The sequence below is a fragment of the Meles meles genome, chromosome 1 (genome assembly GCF_922984935.1).
Source record: "Meles meles chromosome 1, mMelMel3.1 paternal haplotype, whole genome shotgun sequence".
Taxonomy (NCBI): Eukaryota; Metazoa; Chordata; class Mammalia; order Carnivora; family Mustelidae; genus Meles; species Meles meles.
The window spans coordinates 39,053,949-39,070,945 of record NC_060066.1 but is presented as its reverse complement, the minus strand read 5'-3'; the positions used below and the strand labels follow the sequence as shown (position 1 = coordinate 39,070,945).

The 16,997-nt window shown below is 38.4% G+C and overlaps 1 protein-coding gene across 1 annotated transcript in view; it reads right to left on the bottom strand.

The window, feature by feature from the left end:
* The window catches only part of NIPAL2 (NIPA like domain containing 2), a 71,731-nt gene that overhangs the window by 39,678 nt on the left and 15,056 nt on the right, over positions 1 to 16,997 (bottom strand). The window contains exons 2-3 of the mRNA XM_045980164.1: positions 11,925 to 11,993; positions 10,756 to 10,927 (exon numbers count right to left, since the gene is read on the bottom strand). Coding sequence (XP_045836120.1) covers positions 10,756 to 10,927; positions 11,925 to 11,993 — 241 coding nt within the window. The remainder of the gene's footprint in view (positions 1 to 10,755; positions 10,928 to 11,924; positions 11,994 to 16,997) is intronic.

The window sequence follows — 16,997 nt, the reverse complement described above, 5'->3', positions numbered from 1 at the left end:
CTGTCGATATTCATATATATTGCAAAATGATCACCGCATTAAGTCCAGTTAACAACAGTCACAAAATATAATTACAGAATATTTTTTTCTCATAATGAGAACTTTTAAAATTTACTCTTAACAACTTTTAAATATGCAATGCAGTTTTACTAGCTATAGTTGTCATAGTGTACATTACATTCCATGACTTATTTATTTTATAACTGGAACTTTGTACCTTTTGACTCCCTTCACCCATTTCACCCACCGCCCTCCCTGCTCCCGGCAACCACCAGTCTATTCTCTGTATCTATAAGCTTGGTTTTTTTGTTTGTTTTTTAAGATTTCACATAGAAGTGAGATCATATGGTATTAGTCTTTCTTTGGCTTATTTCACTTAGCAGAATGCCCTCAAGGTCCATCCATGTTGTCACAAATGATAAGATTTCATTCTTTTTCATGGTTGAGTAATATTCCATTGTGTATTAATACCTTATTTTTCTTTATTAATCCACTGACAGACACCTGGATTGTTTCTGTATCTTATTGTAAATAATCCTGCAATGAACATGGAGATGCATTTATCTTTTAAAGTCACTGTTTTTGTTTCTTTAGATAAATACCCAGAAGTGGAATTGCTGGATAATATGGTGATTCTATTTTTAAGTTTTGAGGAATCTCCATCTTGTTTTCCAAAGCGGCTACACCAATTGACCTTATCACCAATACTGCACAAGGGTTCTTTTTTCCCCCACATCCCTGTCAACACTTGTTACTTCTTATCTTTTGATGACAGCATTCTAACAGGTCAGGTGGTACCACACTGTGGTTTTGATTTGCCATCCCCTACTGATTAGTGATGTTCAGCATCTTTATATGTGCTTGTTGGGAATCTGCACGTTTTCTTTGAAGAGAGTCTATTCAGATCCTGTGCCCATTTTAAAATTGAGTCATTTGTTGTTTTTGCTGTGGAGTTATGTGACTTCTTAATGTATTTTGGATGCTAATGCCTCATTAGATATATAGTTTGCAAGTATTTTCTCCCTTTGAGTAGCTCGCATCTTCATTTTGTTGACAGTTTCCTTTGCTGTGCAGAAGCTTTTTAGTTTGACCTAGTCCCACCTGTTCATTTTTGCTTTTGTTGCCTTTGCTTTTGGTGTCGAATCCAAAAAAAACATGCCAAGCCCAGTGTCAAGGGTCTTACTGCCTACATTTTCCTCTAGGAGTTTCGTGGCTTCAGGTCTTGATTCAAGTCTTTAATCCATTTTGAGTCAATTTTTGTGTAAAATAACGGGCCGGTTTCATTCTTCTGCGTGTGCCTGTGCAGTTTTCCCAGCACCATTTGTTGAAGAGACTGGCCTTTCTCCAATGTATATTCTTGGTCCCTTTGTAGTAAATTAATTAAACATAAATGCCGGGTGTATTTCTGGGCTCTCTCTTTTGTTCCGTTGATCTGCGTCTGTTTTTATGACATACCATGCAGTTTTGATTACTATAGCTGTGTAATGTGGTTTGAAATCAGGCAGCATGATGCCTCCAGCTTTGTTCTTCTTTCTTAAGATGCCTTTGGCTATTTGGAGTCTTGTGGTTCCATACAAATTTTAGCATTGTCTTTCCTAGCTATGTAAAAAATGCCACTGGAATTTTAATAGGGATTACATTGAACCTGTAGATTGCTTTGGGTAGTATGGACATTTTAACAATAAGAATGCTTCCAGTCCTTGAGCACAGACTATCTTCCCATTTATTTGTGTCTTCTTTCTTTTCTTTCATCAATGTCTTATAGTTTTCAGTGTACAGGTCTCTTACCTCCTTGGTTAAATTTACTCCTAGGTATTTTATTCTTTTTCACACAATTGTGACTACTCCTCAAAAGGCAAATTTAAGGAGCACCTGGGTGGCTCAGTGGGTTAAAGCCTCTGCCTTCAGCTCAGGTCATGATCCCAGGGTCCTGGGATCAAGTCCTGCATCGGGCTCTCTGCTCAGCGGGGAGCCTGCTTCCTCCTCTTTCTCTCTGCCTGCCTTTCTGCCTATTTGTGATCTCTCTCTGTGTCAAATAATAAAATCTCTCTAAAAAAAAAAAAAGGCAAATTTAACCCTGAACTAAAACAATCAATTACACTTTATTCAACTCTGATTATGGATATAATATTCTTATCTGATTCAGTTGTAAAAAATAAAACAAAACAAAATTAAAAAACCTTTGGTCCATGGGTTATGAATTCAAATGTTTACAGGGCCAATTAGGCAATCTTCTACAGAGGGCAAAATAATGAAGGTGGTGGGTTGGGGCAATGAAGGGGGATGGGCTGTGGATGGTAGACTGGTGTGATGAGGGTGGGTTGCTGTAGCTATGAGGACTGGTGACCTAGATTATATAAGACCAGTGAAAGGTAACAGCCGTAATTCAGCCCTAGTCAAATGCAAGTCCAGGACTACCACGTCTGATTCTTTAAGGCAAACCAGTTTTTGTGTGTCATGGTCCAATTTTTAAACATGGGAAATTAGTTTATAGTCTTTCAAAGCACTGTTTAAGCCAAACAAAACACAGCAAAGTTCAGATCTGACCTAAAGGACACCAGTTTTTGGAATCTCATCTAGCCCACAGTGAACGTTTCATCAATTTTCATTTAGTGTCATCCAATTTTTTGTTTAACCTCTATGATCTGAAGAGAAACTGGGGTATATTTTTACACAATGGGCAAGCAGAAAACAAAGTAGTAAAGGAAACCCTTTTGTAAAAAGATAGTGACATGAAAAGAACATATTTATATCATAATGCTACAAACAGATCCTCATATGTAAATATCTAGCTTGCGGTTTCTGACCACTTATAATGGCAACTTTATTGCACTGCTAAAAAGCGAACCACTAAAGCACTTTCCCATCACTCACAATCAAGCTTCAAACATATGGACACATTCAGCCCGCTCCCAGGCTCAATCAACTATAACCGTATGGCGGTACTAACTACCCCCAAATTATTATTCCCTCTTAGTTGTAGCATTGTAGGGGGAATGTATGTCAATTACAACGTACTCCATGGAGTTTGGATTTGAAAGTCTGAGGATGTGACGGTTTGAGAAATGTTTCTTTGTAGAGAAAAAAAGTTGCTCTATCATATTGGCAGGAATACAATTGTCAAGTAATTCATGTTAATAAAAAATATTGCTATTGTCATTTATTGAAGATACTGCAGAAATAGTTCATAGGTAATTTGTATAATTTCAAATAAGGAAACTCACCTGGATTAAGAGTAATCATTCTTTCATTTCTACATTTTTCTTGACACACATTAGTGATTACACTTGAAAAGACTCCAAAAAAGTAAAAACTCTATTATTGAGAAGATTAACTCTGTATTATAAATTTATATAATAGCGTATTTCTTCAGCAGGAGTAATTTCTCTAGAAATATTTATGGCGTCCTCAAAAAATCAGTATGAGTGGGAAGGACCTTACGAATAGAGCTTTTTAGGTTTTAGGGATGCTTTCAGCTGAGTGCATGAGCAGACATAAAATGAGAACTTCAGGGCTTCGTCCTGTGCTCTGAAATTTGGGGACAAATCTGCTAAAACAGACAACTCAGCAAGCCACCAAAAAAAGGGATTTTTTTTCTGTATATTTCCGACATTAAAATAAATGCCCATGTGCAGTGCCCACAGGCAGCCCCTGTGGTCTGGAGCTCCAGTGATCTCATCCAGCCTGGCACTAAGCACGGGACTCTGGAGGTCTGGGAGAATTCGTAGCATCTAGGTTCATGGAATGCTACAGGTCACTTGCTTATTGGTCTGTTTATGTTTCCTTTCATTTGTTTCTAATAAAAATCTTGGAGGCCAAAGTTTCTGCTTGAGATGACTTCTTTAGAGTTCCAAAGGCCTCACCAGGGTTTTCTGGCTACACTATGACCATCGCCTAATGGATTACAGACACACTTCAGCTCAGAGTTCCATCACAGCACAAGACAGATACATGAAACAACATATATTTCACACCATGAATTTCCATTTGAGCCGAAGCCAGTATGTTGGGGAAAAATGGGAGATGGAAAAGACTTATCGGTCATATGTCTCATTCTCTCCTCATTTTCTCGGTGCAGTTGGCTCTCTGGCCGTCATCTGAATTAGCCCAGTCACACGGTGACTACTTCTCTTAGGAAATTTTGCCAGGGCCAAGGAGACCTTGCTGTTATTGATTCTATCATTCCATGTAAAATTCCAAGTGTTTGATCTCATGTAATTCATCTCAAGCCTAATCTATTCATTACCGGCTTCTAGTCATCTGGGCAAGAATGAAGCAAAATAGCAAGTTTATGTGTCTCATACATTACCGGCATAGCGGCTGCTCATTCCATACTCGTTTCTTACCTTTACTTCTAAAGTTCTGCCTGAATTTAACTTGGAAGAGGGTGGTGTATTCTGTGAACTCTCTTCTGATTACTTTAAGTCAATACACTCAGGGGTACAGAACTGAAAATTGTCATTGGTGTTTTCATTATGTTCTGTTTCTCCCACCCTCCTTGCCCCTGCAACAATCTCCCTTGCCACCCCCAGAAAAATTAATTTTATACTGACTAAGGTCTACCATGAATTTCCTTAATTCCATGGGACTTCAATTCTTTTGACTATTGATGGCTGCATCCTCTTTTCCAATGCTTAAGCAGAGCATAGATACACCATGAGGATGACAGGAAAAAAGGAAAACATTAAATGTAAGGTTGGACTTTGTAGATGCACAAATAATTTAACTTAACCCCCAGAAGACAAGCTTATAAACTTTTAAGCATGTACAGAAATGAATTTCCATGAGCTCCTTGCAATGAAATGCTCAACTATCATGCTTTTAAGTAAGTGTTTTTGTCTTCTAACACCCTAGAACAGAACATCCTATCCTCATTCTATCAAACTTCAAATTCAAACCAGGTCTACAAAGCTGTGTTATATGATTTCCCTGCACTCTGCTTTCCTGGAGAAAAAAGATGGAAAGCAAGCAGACATACACAGCCATGTCCCCTGGGTCTCAGTTAAATGGTGAGGAAAAGACATTAAGCAGGTCATCATGAGAATGATGAAAGTCGACGGAGGGGAAACGCAGGACCAGGACTGCTGTGTGTGTTTGAGCAGGTGGCAGAGTGCACAAAGACACAACGTCTGAGGAAGCACATCGCCCATTTTATCGATTTGTGTATTTTTCAGAACAATTTTATGACAGGTGGTACCAAAGTGTCCTGTACTAATGACATCACCATACTATAATAATTTCCAGACAAAGAGAAATAAAGCAGCATGAGAAAGGCTAACTTCTTCTAGTCACAAAAAGGCACCACATAGAAAGGAAGAGGGCCCACGTGGAGTGTTAAGGGAATAGAGAATAAGCCTGTTTAATTTAGTCTAGAAGCCAAGAAAGGCCTTCTGGGGAGGGAAGGATTAGCAGTAGTTTAAAATTTTATTACAAACTGCACAGAATATCCAACTTCTTTCTTTTCACTCGATTTCTGGAATAATAGTTTCTCCAAACACACATTCCCAAATTGCAGTTAGGCCTGAAAGAAACTGGTCCTTCAGCCTCTCTGAAGTCAATTAGCAAGTACACAAAAGTGCTATGAAGCCAGCGTGAAAAGACACGAAGTCACACACACACCTCAGGCTGCCATGCTTTTCCTCTGACAAATATCTGAGTGTGTTTAACGTATTTTGTCTTGGTCGGTTATCCAGAAATTCTGGTATTTTCCAACATGTTTTGGTAGGTAGGGTGTGGAGAAGTCAAAGGGTAATTGCAGTTCAGTGGCTGAACCCATGAGCTGCGAGGATCCTACTTTTCCACTCCCTGAAAACTATTACATGGGTTAGAACAATAAAGAGCTTCTCTTAAATGGGCTCCTCCATTTTAGAGAATTTAATCATCAGCCATCTTTTGGAGCTGGGGAACAGACGCCCTTAGAAAGAATAACGTGCTTTGTTTCTGAGTGATCATAATTACTGTAAGTTACAGTGACAATCACTAGAGTTGTCATTATGTCAAACACTGTAGTCTGTGTCCAACACTGTTCTTAGGTGTTTGTGTTTATTCTGTTCCTGCCAACCCTCCCTCCCCCCGCCCCACCAGGACAACTTCTGAGGTAAGAACTCTTTTCTCTCCCCATTTTGCAGATTAGGGATCTGAGGCTTCAACCTGTTTATACTACTTGTGTGAGGTCACAGAGCTTTCCTGTGGCAGAACTGAGATGTGAATCCTAGAGCTGGCTGTGTGGCCCCAGAGCGTGTGTTCCTGACCACTTAACTGCCCTGTTTTATTGGGACAAATATCCAGCCTAGGCTGTAGACGAAATTGAAAACATCTGTTAAGGGGCACCTGGGGGGCTCAGTCGGGTAAGCAAGTGTCCGAGTATGGATTTCGGCTCAGGTCATGATCTCAGGGTTGTGAGATCAAGCCCTGTGTTGGGCTTCATGCTCAGTGCACGCAGAGTCGGTTTGTCCCTCTCCCTCTCTCCTCCCCCTACTCACTTGCTCTCTCTCCCTCTCTAAAATAAATAAATAAATAAATAAATAAATAAATAAAATCTTAAAAAAAGAAAAGAAAAAGGAAAAACATCCATTAAGCTTTCTTAATTAATGGAAACACAAACACAAGTCAACATCCAGAATTAACCACCTTGCCAGCATAACGAGCGCATTAGTCAGAATGAGCCTTTGGACCTATTTTTTAGTGAGAAAAATAGATTCAAAGTGCAAGGTGACACAAGGATACCAGGGCTCTGATATTTTCCAAAAGCCAGACCCAGGCCTGGGCGTTCAGATCTGCCAGGATTACGGCCCAATATCCAATCCTTGAGACTCCGGCAGGCTGGATAACTAGCCCGAGTCAGGCAGTGCAGATTGGGTAATTACTTACGTGAGCAATGCCTTAAGAATTCCTTACAGGGTTTTCTGCGGAACTGCTGTCCTTTGCAGGTGCTTTATGTAAAAATGTTGCGTGGTCAGCAGGTTCTGGAAACCCGGCCTACTGCATCTGTCTCTGGGAGACTCAGTGTGCGTGGGCCTGTCCTGGGCAGCGCCCCGCTGAGCCCTGCCCTCATGAAACTGGGCTAACACTGAAAATCCAATACGGCAGAGATCTTTCTGATCGTGGAGCTCTTTGTTTCTCAGAACACCTTTGGAGCCACCGGTAAAATAGTGTTTGAGGACTGGCTGCTTCTAGGTGAGCGTGGCGGCGGGGTCAGCAGAACACATGCACACAGAAGGGGAAAGAAAGGATAGACAGGAAGATGGCTGGAGACCGCCACGTGGGAAGAGCCCAAACTGAAAGAGCCATAATGCTTATCATAGTATTTCTTCCACACTAGTCCTGAGAACAATCTGTTCAATTGAAGTTACAAAGGGAAAAAGAATTTTGATGAGGTAAGACAAGACAGTGGGTCTGACATATTAGCAGGCCTGGCGTATTGCGTGCAGTGAGATCAGAACACAGGATGACCTACATGGGATCTCTCCTTACTTCTGGAAGGGTGAAAGGAGCACGGGGCTGGTGTGAACCAGATCACCTAAGCAGAGGAAGGAAGACAGAAGAAAACTACCCTACTTTGGAGGTCCAGCTTTTTAAAATTTTCTTTCCTTTTTTTTTAAAAAAAAATAAAAACAAAAAATAGAAGAAAGACAGAAAAGAATTTGCAAACTCCCATTCCATGCAAAATACAATATCTTTTTTGGTCTGTTTTCTTAAAACTCAGAAGGAAGTTTGATTTCTTTCATGAATCTCCCAAGAAATAATAAGAGGAAAAATTCCAGCACAGAAAAACATGGACACTCTTCTGTCTCATCTGTACACAGAGCCATATGATATGGCTATTTTAAAAATACTTTCCTTTTTTGCTTCAAGTCCTTTAGAGTTTCTAGAATCTTCATAAAGAATCTCAGGGTGGTAGCGGTTTGTTCTGGGGAATATTGCCAATCACCAATGGCCCATAACCCACCCAAAACACTTCACAGGAACCTAAATTCGGCTCCAGAATGCTGTGGGAATATTACAAGCATATATTGCTGTTTGCAAAGATTGTAAAGTAGGAAATGGTTTGTATTTGAGGCTATAAGTTTTTTGTCTTTGTTTTTGTTTTTTTTACTTCTTTGAATCATTTTATGGGCAGAGAGGGAGGTTGCTAAAAATGTTTTAACATTGAAATATTAATTGGGGCCAAGAGCACAGAATGAAAAATGATCTGTAACATTGAGAAAGTCCCATCTGTCAAACCAGTGGGCTCAGAGTTTGAAAGTAGGTATACTGGCCCCATGGGGACTTGGGGAGGACAGGACACTGTCTAAGGTGAGTGGGAAAACTTAAACTTCTTACTATTAATGGGAGCTTTGAGCAAGTCAGGCCAAGATGAGCAGCTTCACAGGCAGCTTCCCTGAAGGTCTGCGAGGGGTATCAAGAGACCCTTAATCTCTGGCAACTTCCAAATTCTCACTTGAGGTCCCAACAGGGCCTGGCTGTACTTCATTTCTGTGAAATCCCTGATCATTGCAATAAATCCAGCCACACTCCCCTTTCTTTGGGCTAGGTGGAATAGCTCTCTTTTTCTTGTTCCCAGAAAAAAGGATTACCAGTACCTGGGAGGCTCGAGATAAATGGAGAATTTCATTATCAGGTGGTACACTCAACCATCCCCCAGGTTTCTGTTTATACTCCCCGACACATTTTTGCCTATTTCATGGAAGCTAAGCATGAAGCAAAAACAAGAAATAAAAAATGAAAACCAGCTCTAAATATATAGTCATTATGAAGAATAATACATTTTTAGAATAACTGCAGCCTATAGAGGTCCCAAGGTTACAATATAACTAGGTCTTTTATCTATTATTTCTCAGATTTTGAGAAGAAAGAAGAAATCCACAATGTCTATGTACATGGTATGTGTATCAAAGAGAAGATATGTTAAAATTGCTCATTTTATTAGAATGTTAAAAACAGCAACGATTACATAAATGGTGTGCCTATTCAGAGTAATAACAGGATATGGCAATTTTAACTGAGGAATTTCTAGAAAGCTGAAAAAGTGTTCTTTGCTAGATATTCTACTACAGTATACCATGAAAATATTTTAAATACAATATTTTGAGCGATCAAGAGGGGGAAACTACTATCAAAATAAATTCTTTTTGAAAATATATTATTTGGTTTAAACTATGCTTTCTTTAAGAATATCACATTTTTAAAGGAGAAATATTAAATTGGAGTGTGTGAGTGCATCTTACGCTTGATCTAGTTGTTACCAGACAATAACCATCAACTCCTTTCTACTTCAGTGGAGGCTTCAAATTCACATTTAAAAACATGCTGTTGCCATAGCAGCAAATAAAGAGTAAAACTAAAAAGATTTTGATTTTAACAAGGCTTAGAAAATGTATTCATCTTTTTAGCAGTGATTTTTGCTCTTTTATTTTTTTAGTCTTTAGCAACATCTCATATTCTCTTTTCTAGATATATTTAGTAAATCATAAATTTTGAAAGTAGGTTAACTCTGACAGTACTATAAAATTACACATTCTTATAGTAACGTAGAATAACCAATATTTAATTCTTCTTTTAAAAGATATATTTATTTATTTTAGAGAGAGAGTGTGCAAGGATGTGAGCACGTGAGCAGGGGTAGGGGCAGAGAGAGTATCTTTTTTTTAAAAATTTTTAATTTATTTCTTACTTTTTTTATAAACATATAATGTATTTTTATCCTCAGGGGTACAGGTCTGTGAATTGCCGGGTTTACACACTTCACAGCACTCACCATAGCACATACCCTCCCCAATGTCCATAACCCCCTCCCCCTCTCCCAGTAACTCTCAGTTTGTTTTGTGAGATTAAGAGTCACTTATGGTTTGTCTCCCTCCCAATCCCATCTTGTTTCATTTATTCTTCTCCTATTCCCCTAACCCCCCATGTTGCATTTCCACTTCCTCATATCAGGGAGATCATATGATAGTTGTCTTCAGAGAGAGTATCTTAAGCGGCTCCAGGCCTAACACGGAGCCCACAGGGCTCCATCCCACAATCCTGAGATCATGAGCTAAACCTAAATCCAGAAGCAGATGCTTAACAAACTGAGTCACCCAGGAGCCCCAATATTTAATTTTTTTTAAAAAAAAAGGATTATTTAAAGGATTATTTATCTATTTATTTGAGAGAGAGAGATGGTGCAGGGAGGAGGGGCAGAGGGAGAGGGAGAAGGACCCCCTACCCCCACCATGAGCAGGGAATCTGATGCAGCACCTGATCCCAGGATACTGGGATTATGACCTGGGCTAAAGGCAGAGGCTTAACCGACTGAGCCATCCAGGTGTCCCCCCCACCCAACCTGCCAATATTTAATTCTTAGTGTAAAAGAGATACTGAACTATGGAGTCAAGACCAGGCATCAAACACTCTAAGTACATGTAATGTCAGTTTCACATATGAATAAAAGCACGATGCATCACAAACCCTTTTAGATAATTCATTGATAATTTAAAAAGCATGATACAACATTTGCTGTTCCTGTTAATTTATTAAGATGCAGACACTGGAAATCGGGCTTTTAAACATAAATACTACAGTTACAAAGTGCAGGTGCCTTCATGGGTAAGGGGCAGCCTGACTGCGGATCAGGGTAATTTTTCCAAGTGCTAAGAAAGCAGGAAGTCGACTTTCTTCTTTTATTCCTGTGTTGTTCATATTATATGTTTTTTTTTGCCAATTATTCTGATCTCTAAACATTTGTTTTTGTCAAAACACAGAGAAATGGCTCACCTGTGACAGACATACAGCCTAATGGGGCGATGAGAGTAATGGGAGCAAATCCGTAGGCGGCGAAGTTGCCCATCTCGCCCACAGCCATGAGGGCAGCCCCAGCCCACCACAACACACTCTTGAAGTAGGGCCTTGGGTGTTCCTGGTGCGCCAACTGGACATGAGAATATTTCTGGAAGTAAATCAGAAAGTAAGTAAGAACATATTCTATCCAATTAAAACTTGCCTTGAACATTTTTGGTCCTACGGATTTGCATCATGGTTTTTAAAGTTTACTTACAGATTATTACAGAACAATTATTATGGTTTTCTGCTTGTTCCAAACATATTAACTGCAGAAGTCACTGCCATTGATGGGGGATTTTGTGTGGAAAGGGCCTTCCTTATATAGGAATGTTGCTTAATTTTCATAACTGTAAAATTAGCATTACTAATTGCTCTCCAAAGATGAGCAGTGTGCTGAAGAATTAAGTGCCCTTTTAGTCCACCACACCACAACACTTCCTTTAGAAGGTCAAATAAAGTCCAGATGCCAAAATAAACATTGATGAAATGAAAATAATAAAGTTACTCAAGAAAACCCCTTGGAAAAGGGATTTCAATGGATGAGTCAAATAGCTACCATAGTAACATAGCAGGGCAGATGCTTTGCTAGTAGGGGGTCGGGTGGTAGACCCTTGTTTACACATGGTTGGAGTATTTCCTTGTATTTGAAACATCTACATTCCTGGAAAATTGGCCATTAAATAAAGCTTTATTTCATTATTGATTTGATGATGGCTGAATGTACTTTCTATTAATACATATGTACCCCTCTACATTACATTTAAAAACTTTAAAAAAATAATAAAAGTACTAAAAGAAAGCACAAACATTAAAAATAAATCTTGGCTTGTGCCAAGATTATGAACATCTTAGGTACAAATTTGTGGTATAGATTCACAAGCCACTGAAGCACCTTGCCTTTGCCATGTAATATTATTAAGAGGTCCACAGAAACATTTGATTTTTTTTTTCAATCAGAATTTTTTTTTTTTAATCAATGAGGTCAAAAGATATAATTGTTTATTTTTGTGGAAGAAGGATCCCAAAAAGTACCCGAGGCCTCCTGAAGTCATAATGTGTTCCTGGATCAAACTACAGCATTAGAAAAATAAACTACTTCTTACCTGAATATTTAGGGAAATACTCATTACCAAATTTCCTAAAATGGCTAGCAAAACTCCCAACAGGTGAATCTGTAAAAAAAAAGTTTTCTTGTTAAAATAACACTTGTAAGCTACTTCCTAAACAACATCCCCCCCAAAAACCAAAACCCAAAACAAAGCAAAAACCAACAAAATTTAAGTTGATACATTTATTTATTTGTTCATTAGCAAATATTTACTTAGCACCCATTTGCCAGGGCCATTTGGATTACGAATAGTAGTTTTACTAGGATTTGTCTTTTTCGCTTTAGTCAAATATTTTTTAGAACTAGCACAATCCTTTACTGGGTTCTCTAGATTTCTGCCTCATTGGCTCAAATAAAGAAAACAGTTACCGGGTTCTGACTTTTTCTCACTAGGGTGCTTCTTATTTGCCCTTTCAGTTGACGTTCCTCAGCAACGCCTCTGATCGTGGTGTTTATTGCCTCAAGTGTGGACTTCATAATTGTTGCCCATCTGGTCTCCCTCGCTCCCTTCTCTGACTATTTTCTGGAAGAGTGTGGAATGAAGGAAAGATCGCTGGCCTTGGAAGCAAGGATGTATTGGAGATTCAGATCTATTTTCTAATGGGTGACTCTGAGCAAGTCATTTTTAGCTCCCTGGCCTCAGGAAACAAGAAGATGTTGAATAAGATGTTTCCAAAATCCCTTTACTTCTAAAGTTCTGTGATCTCCATGGGAGAGAGACTACATCTTCCCACCGCTCCTCTGATCAAGAACCCAGTGTTTCTCTGCACTCCGCTACATCGAATATATAAAAATCCATACCAGCTCCCCATAATCTGTCCTCTTTCTGACCTGACAACTGGCCACAGCCTATTTAATGTACCCTCTACCTCAGGTACCCAGCACACAACATTCTCCAGTCCATCACACTTTGGCTCCTATCTGCCCTCTGGCCTAGAGAGAACAGGCCCTTCCTCAGTCCATTTCCTCAGTCTACTTCACCCTCCTGGCCTGCTGAGGTCCACCTCCTTGAGACCCGTTCACACCACTGCCCTCCATCCTTACTTTCTGAGACTCTATATGGCAAATGCTTGTATTTCTTCTTTTATATTGTCTTGGGCATCATTACTTTCTAGGGATGGATGGATGGCAAGTTGAGGGAAGAGGACCAAGTCTTAGGCTTCTATTGGATCATCTACATCATCTACTTTACAAAATTAGGAGCTCTTGAAAAATACTTGCTGGAAAAAGTATATAATGGTTTAAAAGCAGAACAAAAAAGAGGTTTAAAAATAAGTTCTTACACATTGTCTAAGATGTTTACTATAGAGAATGCATGTATTATCTGATGACTTCAGAAGATGTGTTTGCTGCTCCTATCTAGGTACAAATGTGTCACATCTTAGAGCAGTATAAATTAGCAATGGTATCAGGGATCTTCCCTGTCTCTCTCTCTCTCTCTCTCTTTTTTTTTTTTTTTTTTTTTTTTTACAATACAGAACTCCTAGCTAGCTTCAAATTCCAAGGAGTTATTTGAATTTCAAATGAATATTATAACCACAAGGAACCCTTTTCAGTACGCAAAATGTCTTTGAAGTTTTAGAACTCTATTATATGTGCTGAAGTGAAATTCAGTGTTTTTAAAAATGAAGCAGAAAAGTTGAAAACTCATTTAATAGTTGATATATAATATCCATAGCCTTTAATCAGTTAAGAATTTTCTTTTCCTAATAAAGGCACTTGGCAATAATTTTGATCACTATTCCTCATGGGGAAAAACCGTATCATAATCAATTGTGCTATTTCCATGCTTTCAATTTATAATTGAATGCATTTGGCAGTAATCAGGAAAATAAAGATTCAGAAGAAATTTGGGATTGAATGGATGATGATGAAATCTCCCATAATTATAACAGTAAATCATAGAATAGAAATGACTTACTTCAGTTCTTTAAATCATTCACTGAGTAGTTTAAATACCACCAGGCTGAGTGTTTAGAAATCGGCAATGATTGCTCAGATATGACACCAAAAGCACAGGCAACAAAAGAAAGAACACATAAGCTGGACTTCACCAAGATTAGAATCTTCTGTTCAACAAAGGACACTATATGGGGCGCCTGGGTGGCTCAGTGGGTTAAAGCCTCTGCCTTTGGCTCAGGTCATGATCCCAGGGTCCTGGGATTGAGCCCCACATCGGGCTCCCTGCTCAGCAGGAAGCCTGCTTCCCACCCCCCCTGCCTGTCTCTCTGCCTACTTGTGATCTCTGTCTGTCAAATAAATAAAATCTAAAAGGACACTATTAATAGAGTGAAGAGGCAATCTACACAACAGGAATATATATTTGCAAGTCATGTATCTGATAAAGATTGATATCCATCATAAAGAACTCCTACAATTCAACAACAGATTAACAGCCCAATTAAAAATAGGCAAGTATAGACATTTCTCCAAAGAAGGTACACAAATGGCCAAAAGGCACACGAAAAGACATTCAACAGCACTAATCACCAGGAAAATGCCAACTGAAATCACAATGAGCTACCACTTCACACCCATTCGAATGTTTACAATTTAAGAAAACCACCACCAACAGAAAGTAACAAGTATTGGATAGATGTGAAGAAATTGGAACCCATTTGCACTGCTGAGGAGGAGGTTAAATGGTACAGCTGCTCATCATAAACTATATATAAGATTTAATTCAAATCAAAGACCCAAGTTAAGAACTAAAACTATGAAATTCTCAGGAAGAAACATAGGAATAAATCTACATCATCTTGGATTTGGCTGTGGATTCTTTTTTTTTTTTTTTTTTAATTTTATTTTATTTAGGGTGCTTGGGTGGCTCAGTGGTTTAAGCCTCTGCCTTTGGCTCAGGTCATGATCCCAGGGTCCTGAGATCGGCCCCCCGCATTGGGCTCTCTGCTCAGCAGGGAGTCTGCTTCCTCTCTCTCTCTGCCTACTTGTGATCTCTCTCTCTGTGTCAAATAAATAAAAAATCATAATAAAAAAAAGATTTTATTCATTTATTTGTCAGAGAGAGAAAGAGAGAATGCGAGCGTATCTATGAGCAGGGGGAGAAGCAGATAGAAGGAGAAGCAGGCTCTCCGCTGAGCAGGGACCTTGATGTGGGACTCGATCCCAGGACTCTGGGATCATGATCTGAGCCAAAGGCAGACGTTTAACCAACTGAGCCACTCAGGCATCCCTAAAGAATTATTTTTAATACACAAAGTATTTACACTTTTTTTTTTTTTTTTTTTTTTTTGGCCCAAAGAAATAAAATACCACCAATGTAGCTTGCTTTCTTACAGTCTCTTCTCCCTTCCTGGGATAATGTTTTTCTCAGGTTGACAGAGATCAATTTTTTTCCTTCCTAGATTTGCTTTTACCCTTGTTTACTGAATTTTTTTTCATCTTCATTTAGACATTTAGCCCATTAGCTTTTCCTCTTTCTTCCTATCTAATAATATATACAAGCGCAGCTCTACGGTTTTCCATAAGTACACTCTCTGTTTTAGTTTCATGTTTAACTTTTGGCATGTAGTTTTCTTTGGTCTTATTCAAAGGTTTTTTTTTTTTTTTTTTAAGATTTTATTTATTTATTTGACAGAGAGAGATCACAAGTAGATAGAGAGGCAGGCAGAGAGAGAGAGGGAAGCAGGATCCCTGCTGAGCAGAGAGCCCGATGTGGGACTCGATCCCAGGATCCCGAGATCATGACCTGAGCCGAAGGCAGCGGCTTAACCCACTGAGCCACCCAGGCGCCCCGTGTTTTTTTAATATTTCTAAATGAATGGGGGTATTGGTTATTACTTTGTTACCAATTTTCAATTTTATTGAGTTGTGGGGAGAAAACATCCTGTGTGTAAAGTAACACTTGCTTTTTGACCTACTGTATGGTATAAGCTGAAATTTATTTTGTGACCTAATCGAAGGTCAAGTTTTATAAGTATTCCATGTATGTTTGTATGTTGGGCTAATACATTCTATATATATTTTGGTATCTACCTATCCATCCATCTATCCATCGACCTTTCCCCATCAATTCATTGCTCAGATCTTTTCTACTCTTAATATCAATGTAGGTATATTAAAAATCTAACTATGAACATGGATTTATCCATTTTCCTTTTAAATATATTGAATTTTGCTTTAAAAAATATAAAGTGTTATAGTATTGGTATATAAAAGTTCAGTATTGTTTTATCTTCTCAGTTAATTGTTCCTTTTATCACTATATATTGACTCTTTTAATGTCAATAACATTTTCACATTTAAAGTTTCTTTTATCTGATATTACCATAATATAGCTGTTTTCTTTGGATATTTGCCACTTTCCACATCTCTTACTTTCAATATTTCTGTGTCATTATATTTAGTCAGGCCTCTTACACATTGAAAATAACTGAACTAAAAAAACAAAACTTCAACTTTCTGTTAAATGGGAAGTTTGGTCCATTTTATTTATTGTGATTATAAATACACTTTCGTTTGTTTTTACCATCTTTGTATTTGTAGCTATTTTGTTTTTTCTTTGCTTTCTATTTTCTCCTTTCCTCAATCTTGTTGGCTCTTGGTTGGTCATTCTTTTTTTTCCCCTTCCCCTGCTCTTTTGGCTAGGAAGTTATACATTTTATTTTAGTAATTACTGTAAGTTTTAAAAAATTTTTATTTTTAAATCATTACTCACAGTAGGCTGCAAAGAAATGTAAAGGTAGGTCCTGGGTACTCTTCCCCCAGCCTTCCCTCAAATTTAACATCTTCCACAACTATAATGAAACATCAAAATCAAGAAATCGGCATTGGTAAAGATCTTGTTCAAATGTTGCCATTTATGCTAGCACTTGTGTGTATGTGGATGTATGTGAGAACAAGATACTCATCTGTACCATCACCATAAGATTCCCTTGTGTTACCCTTTTATTGATACACCCATCTTCTTCCCCTCCCCATCTCTAACCTGTAGCAACCACTCATCTGTTCTCCATTTCTAGAATTATATTAATTTAAAAAATAGAATTATATTAATTTACATGTGCTACTTAAATGGAACCACGCAGTTTATATACTTTTTTAAAAATTG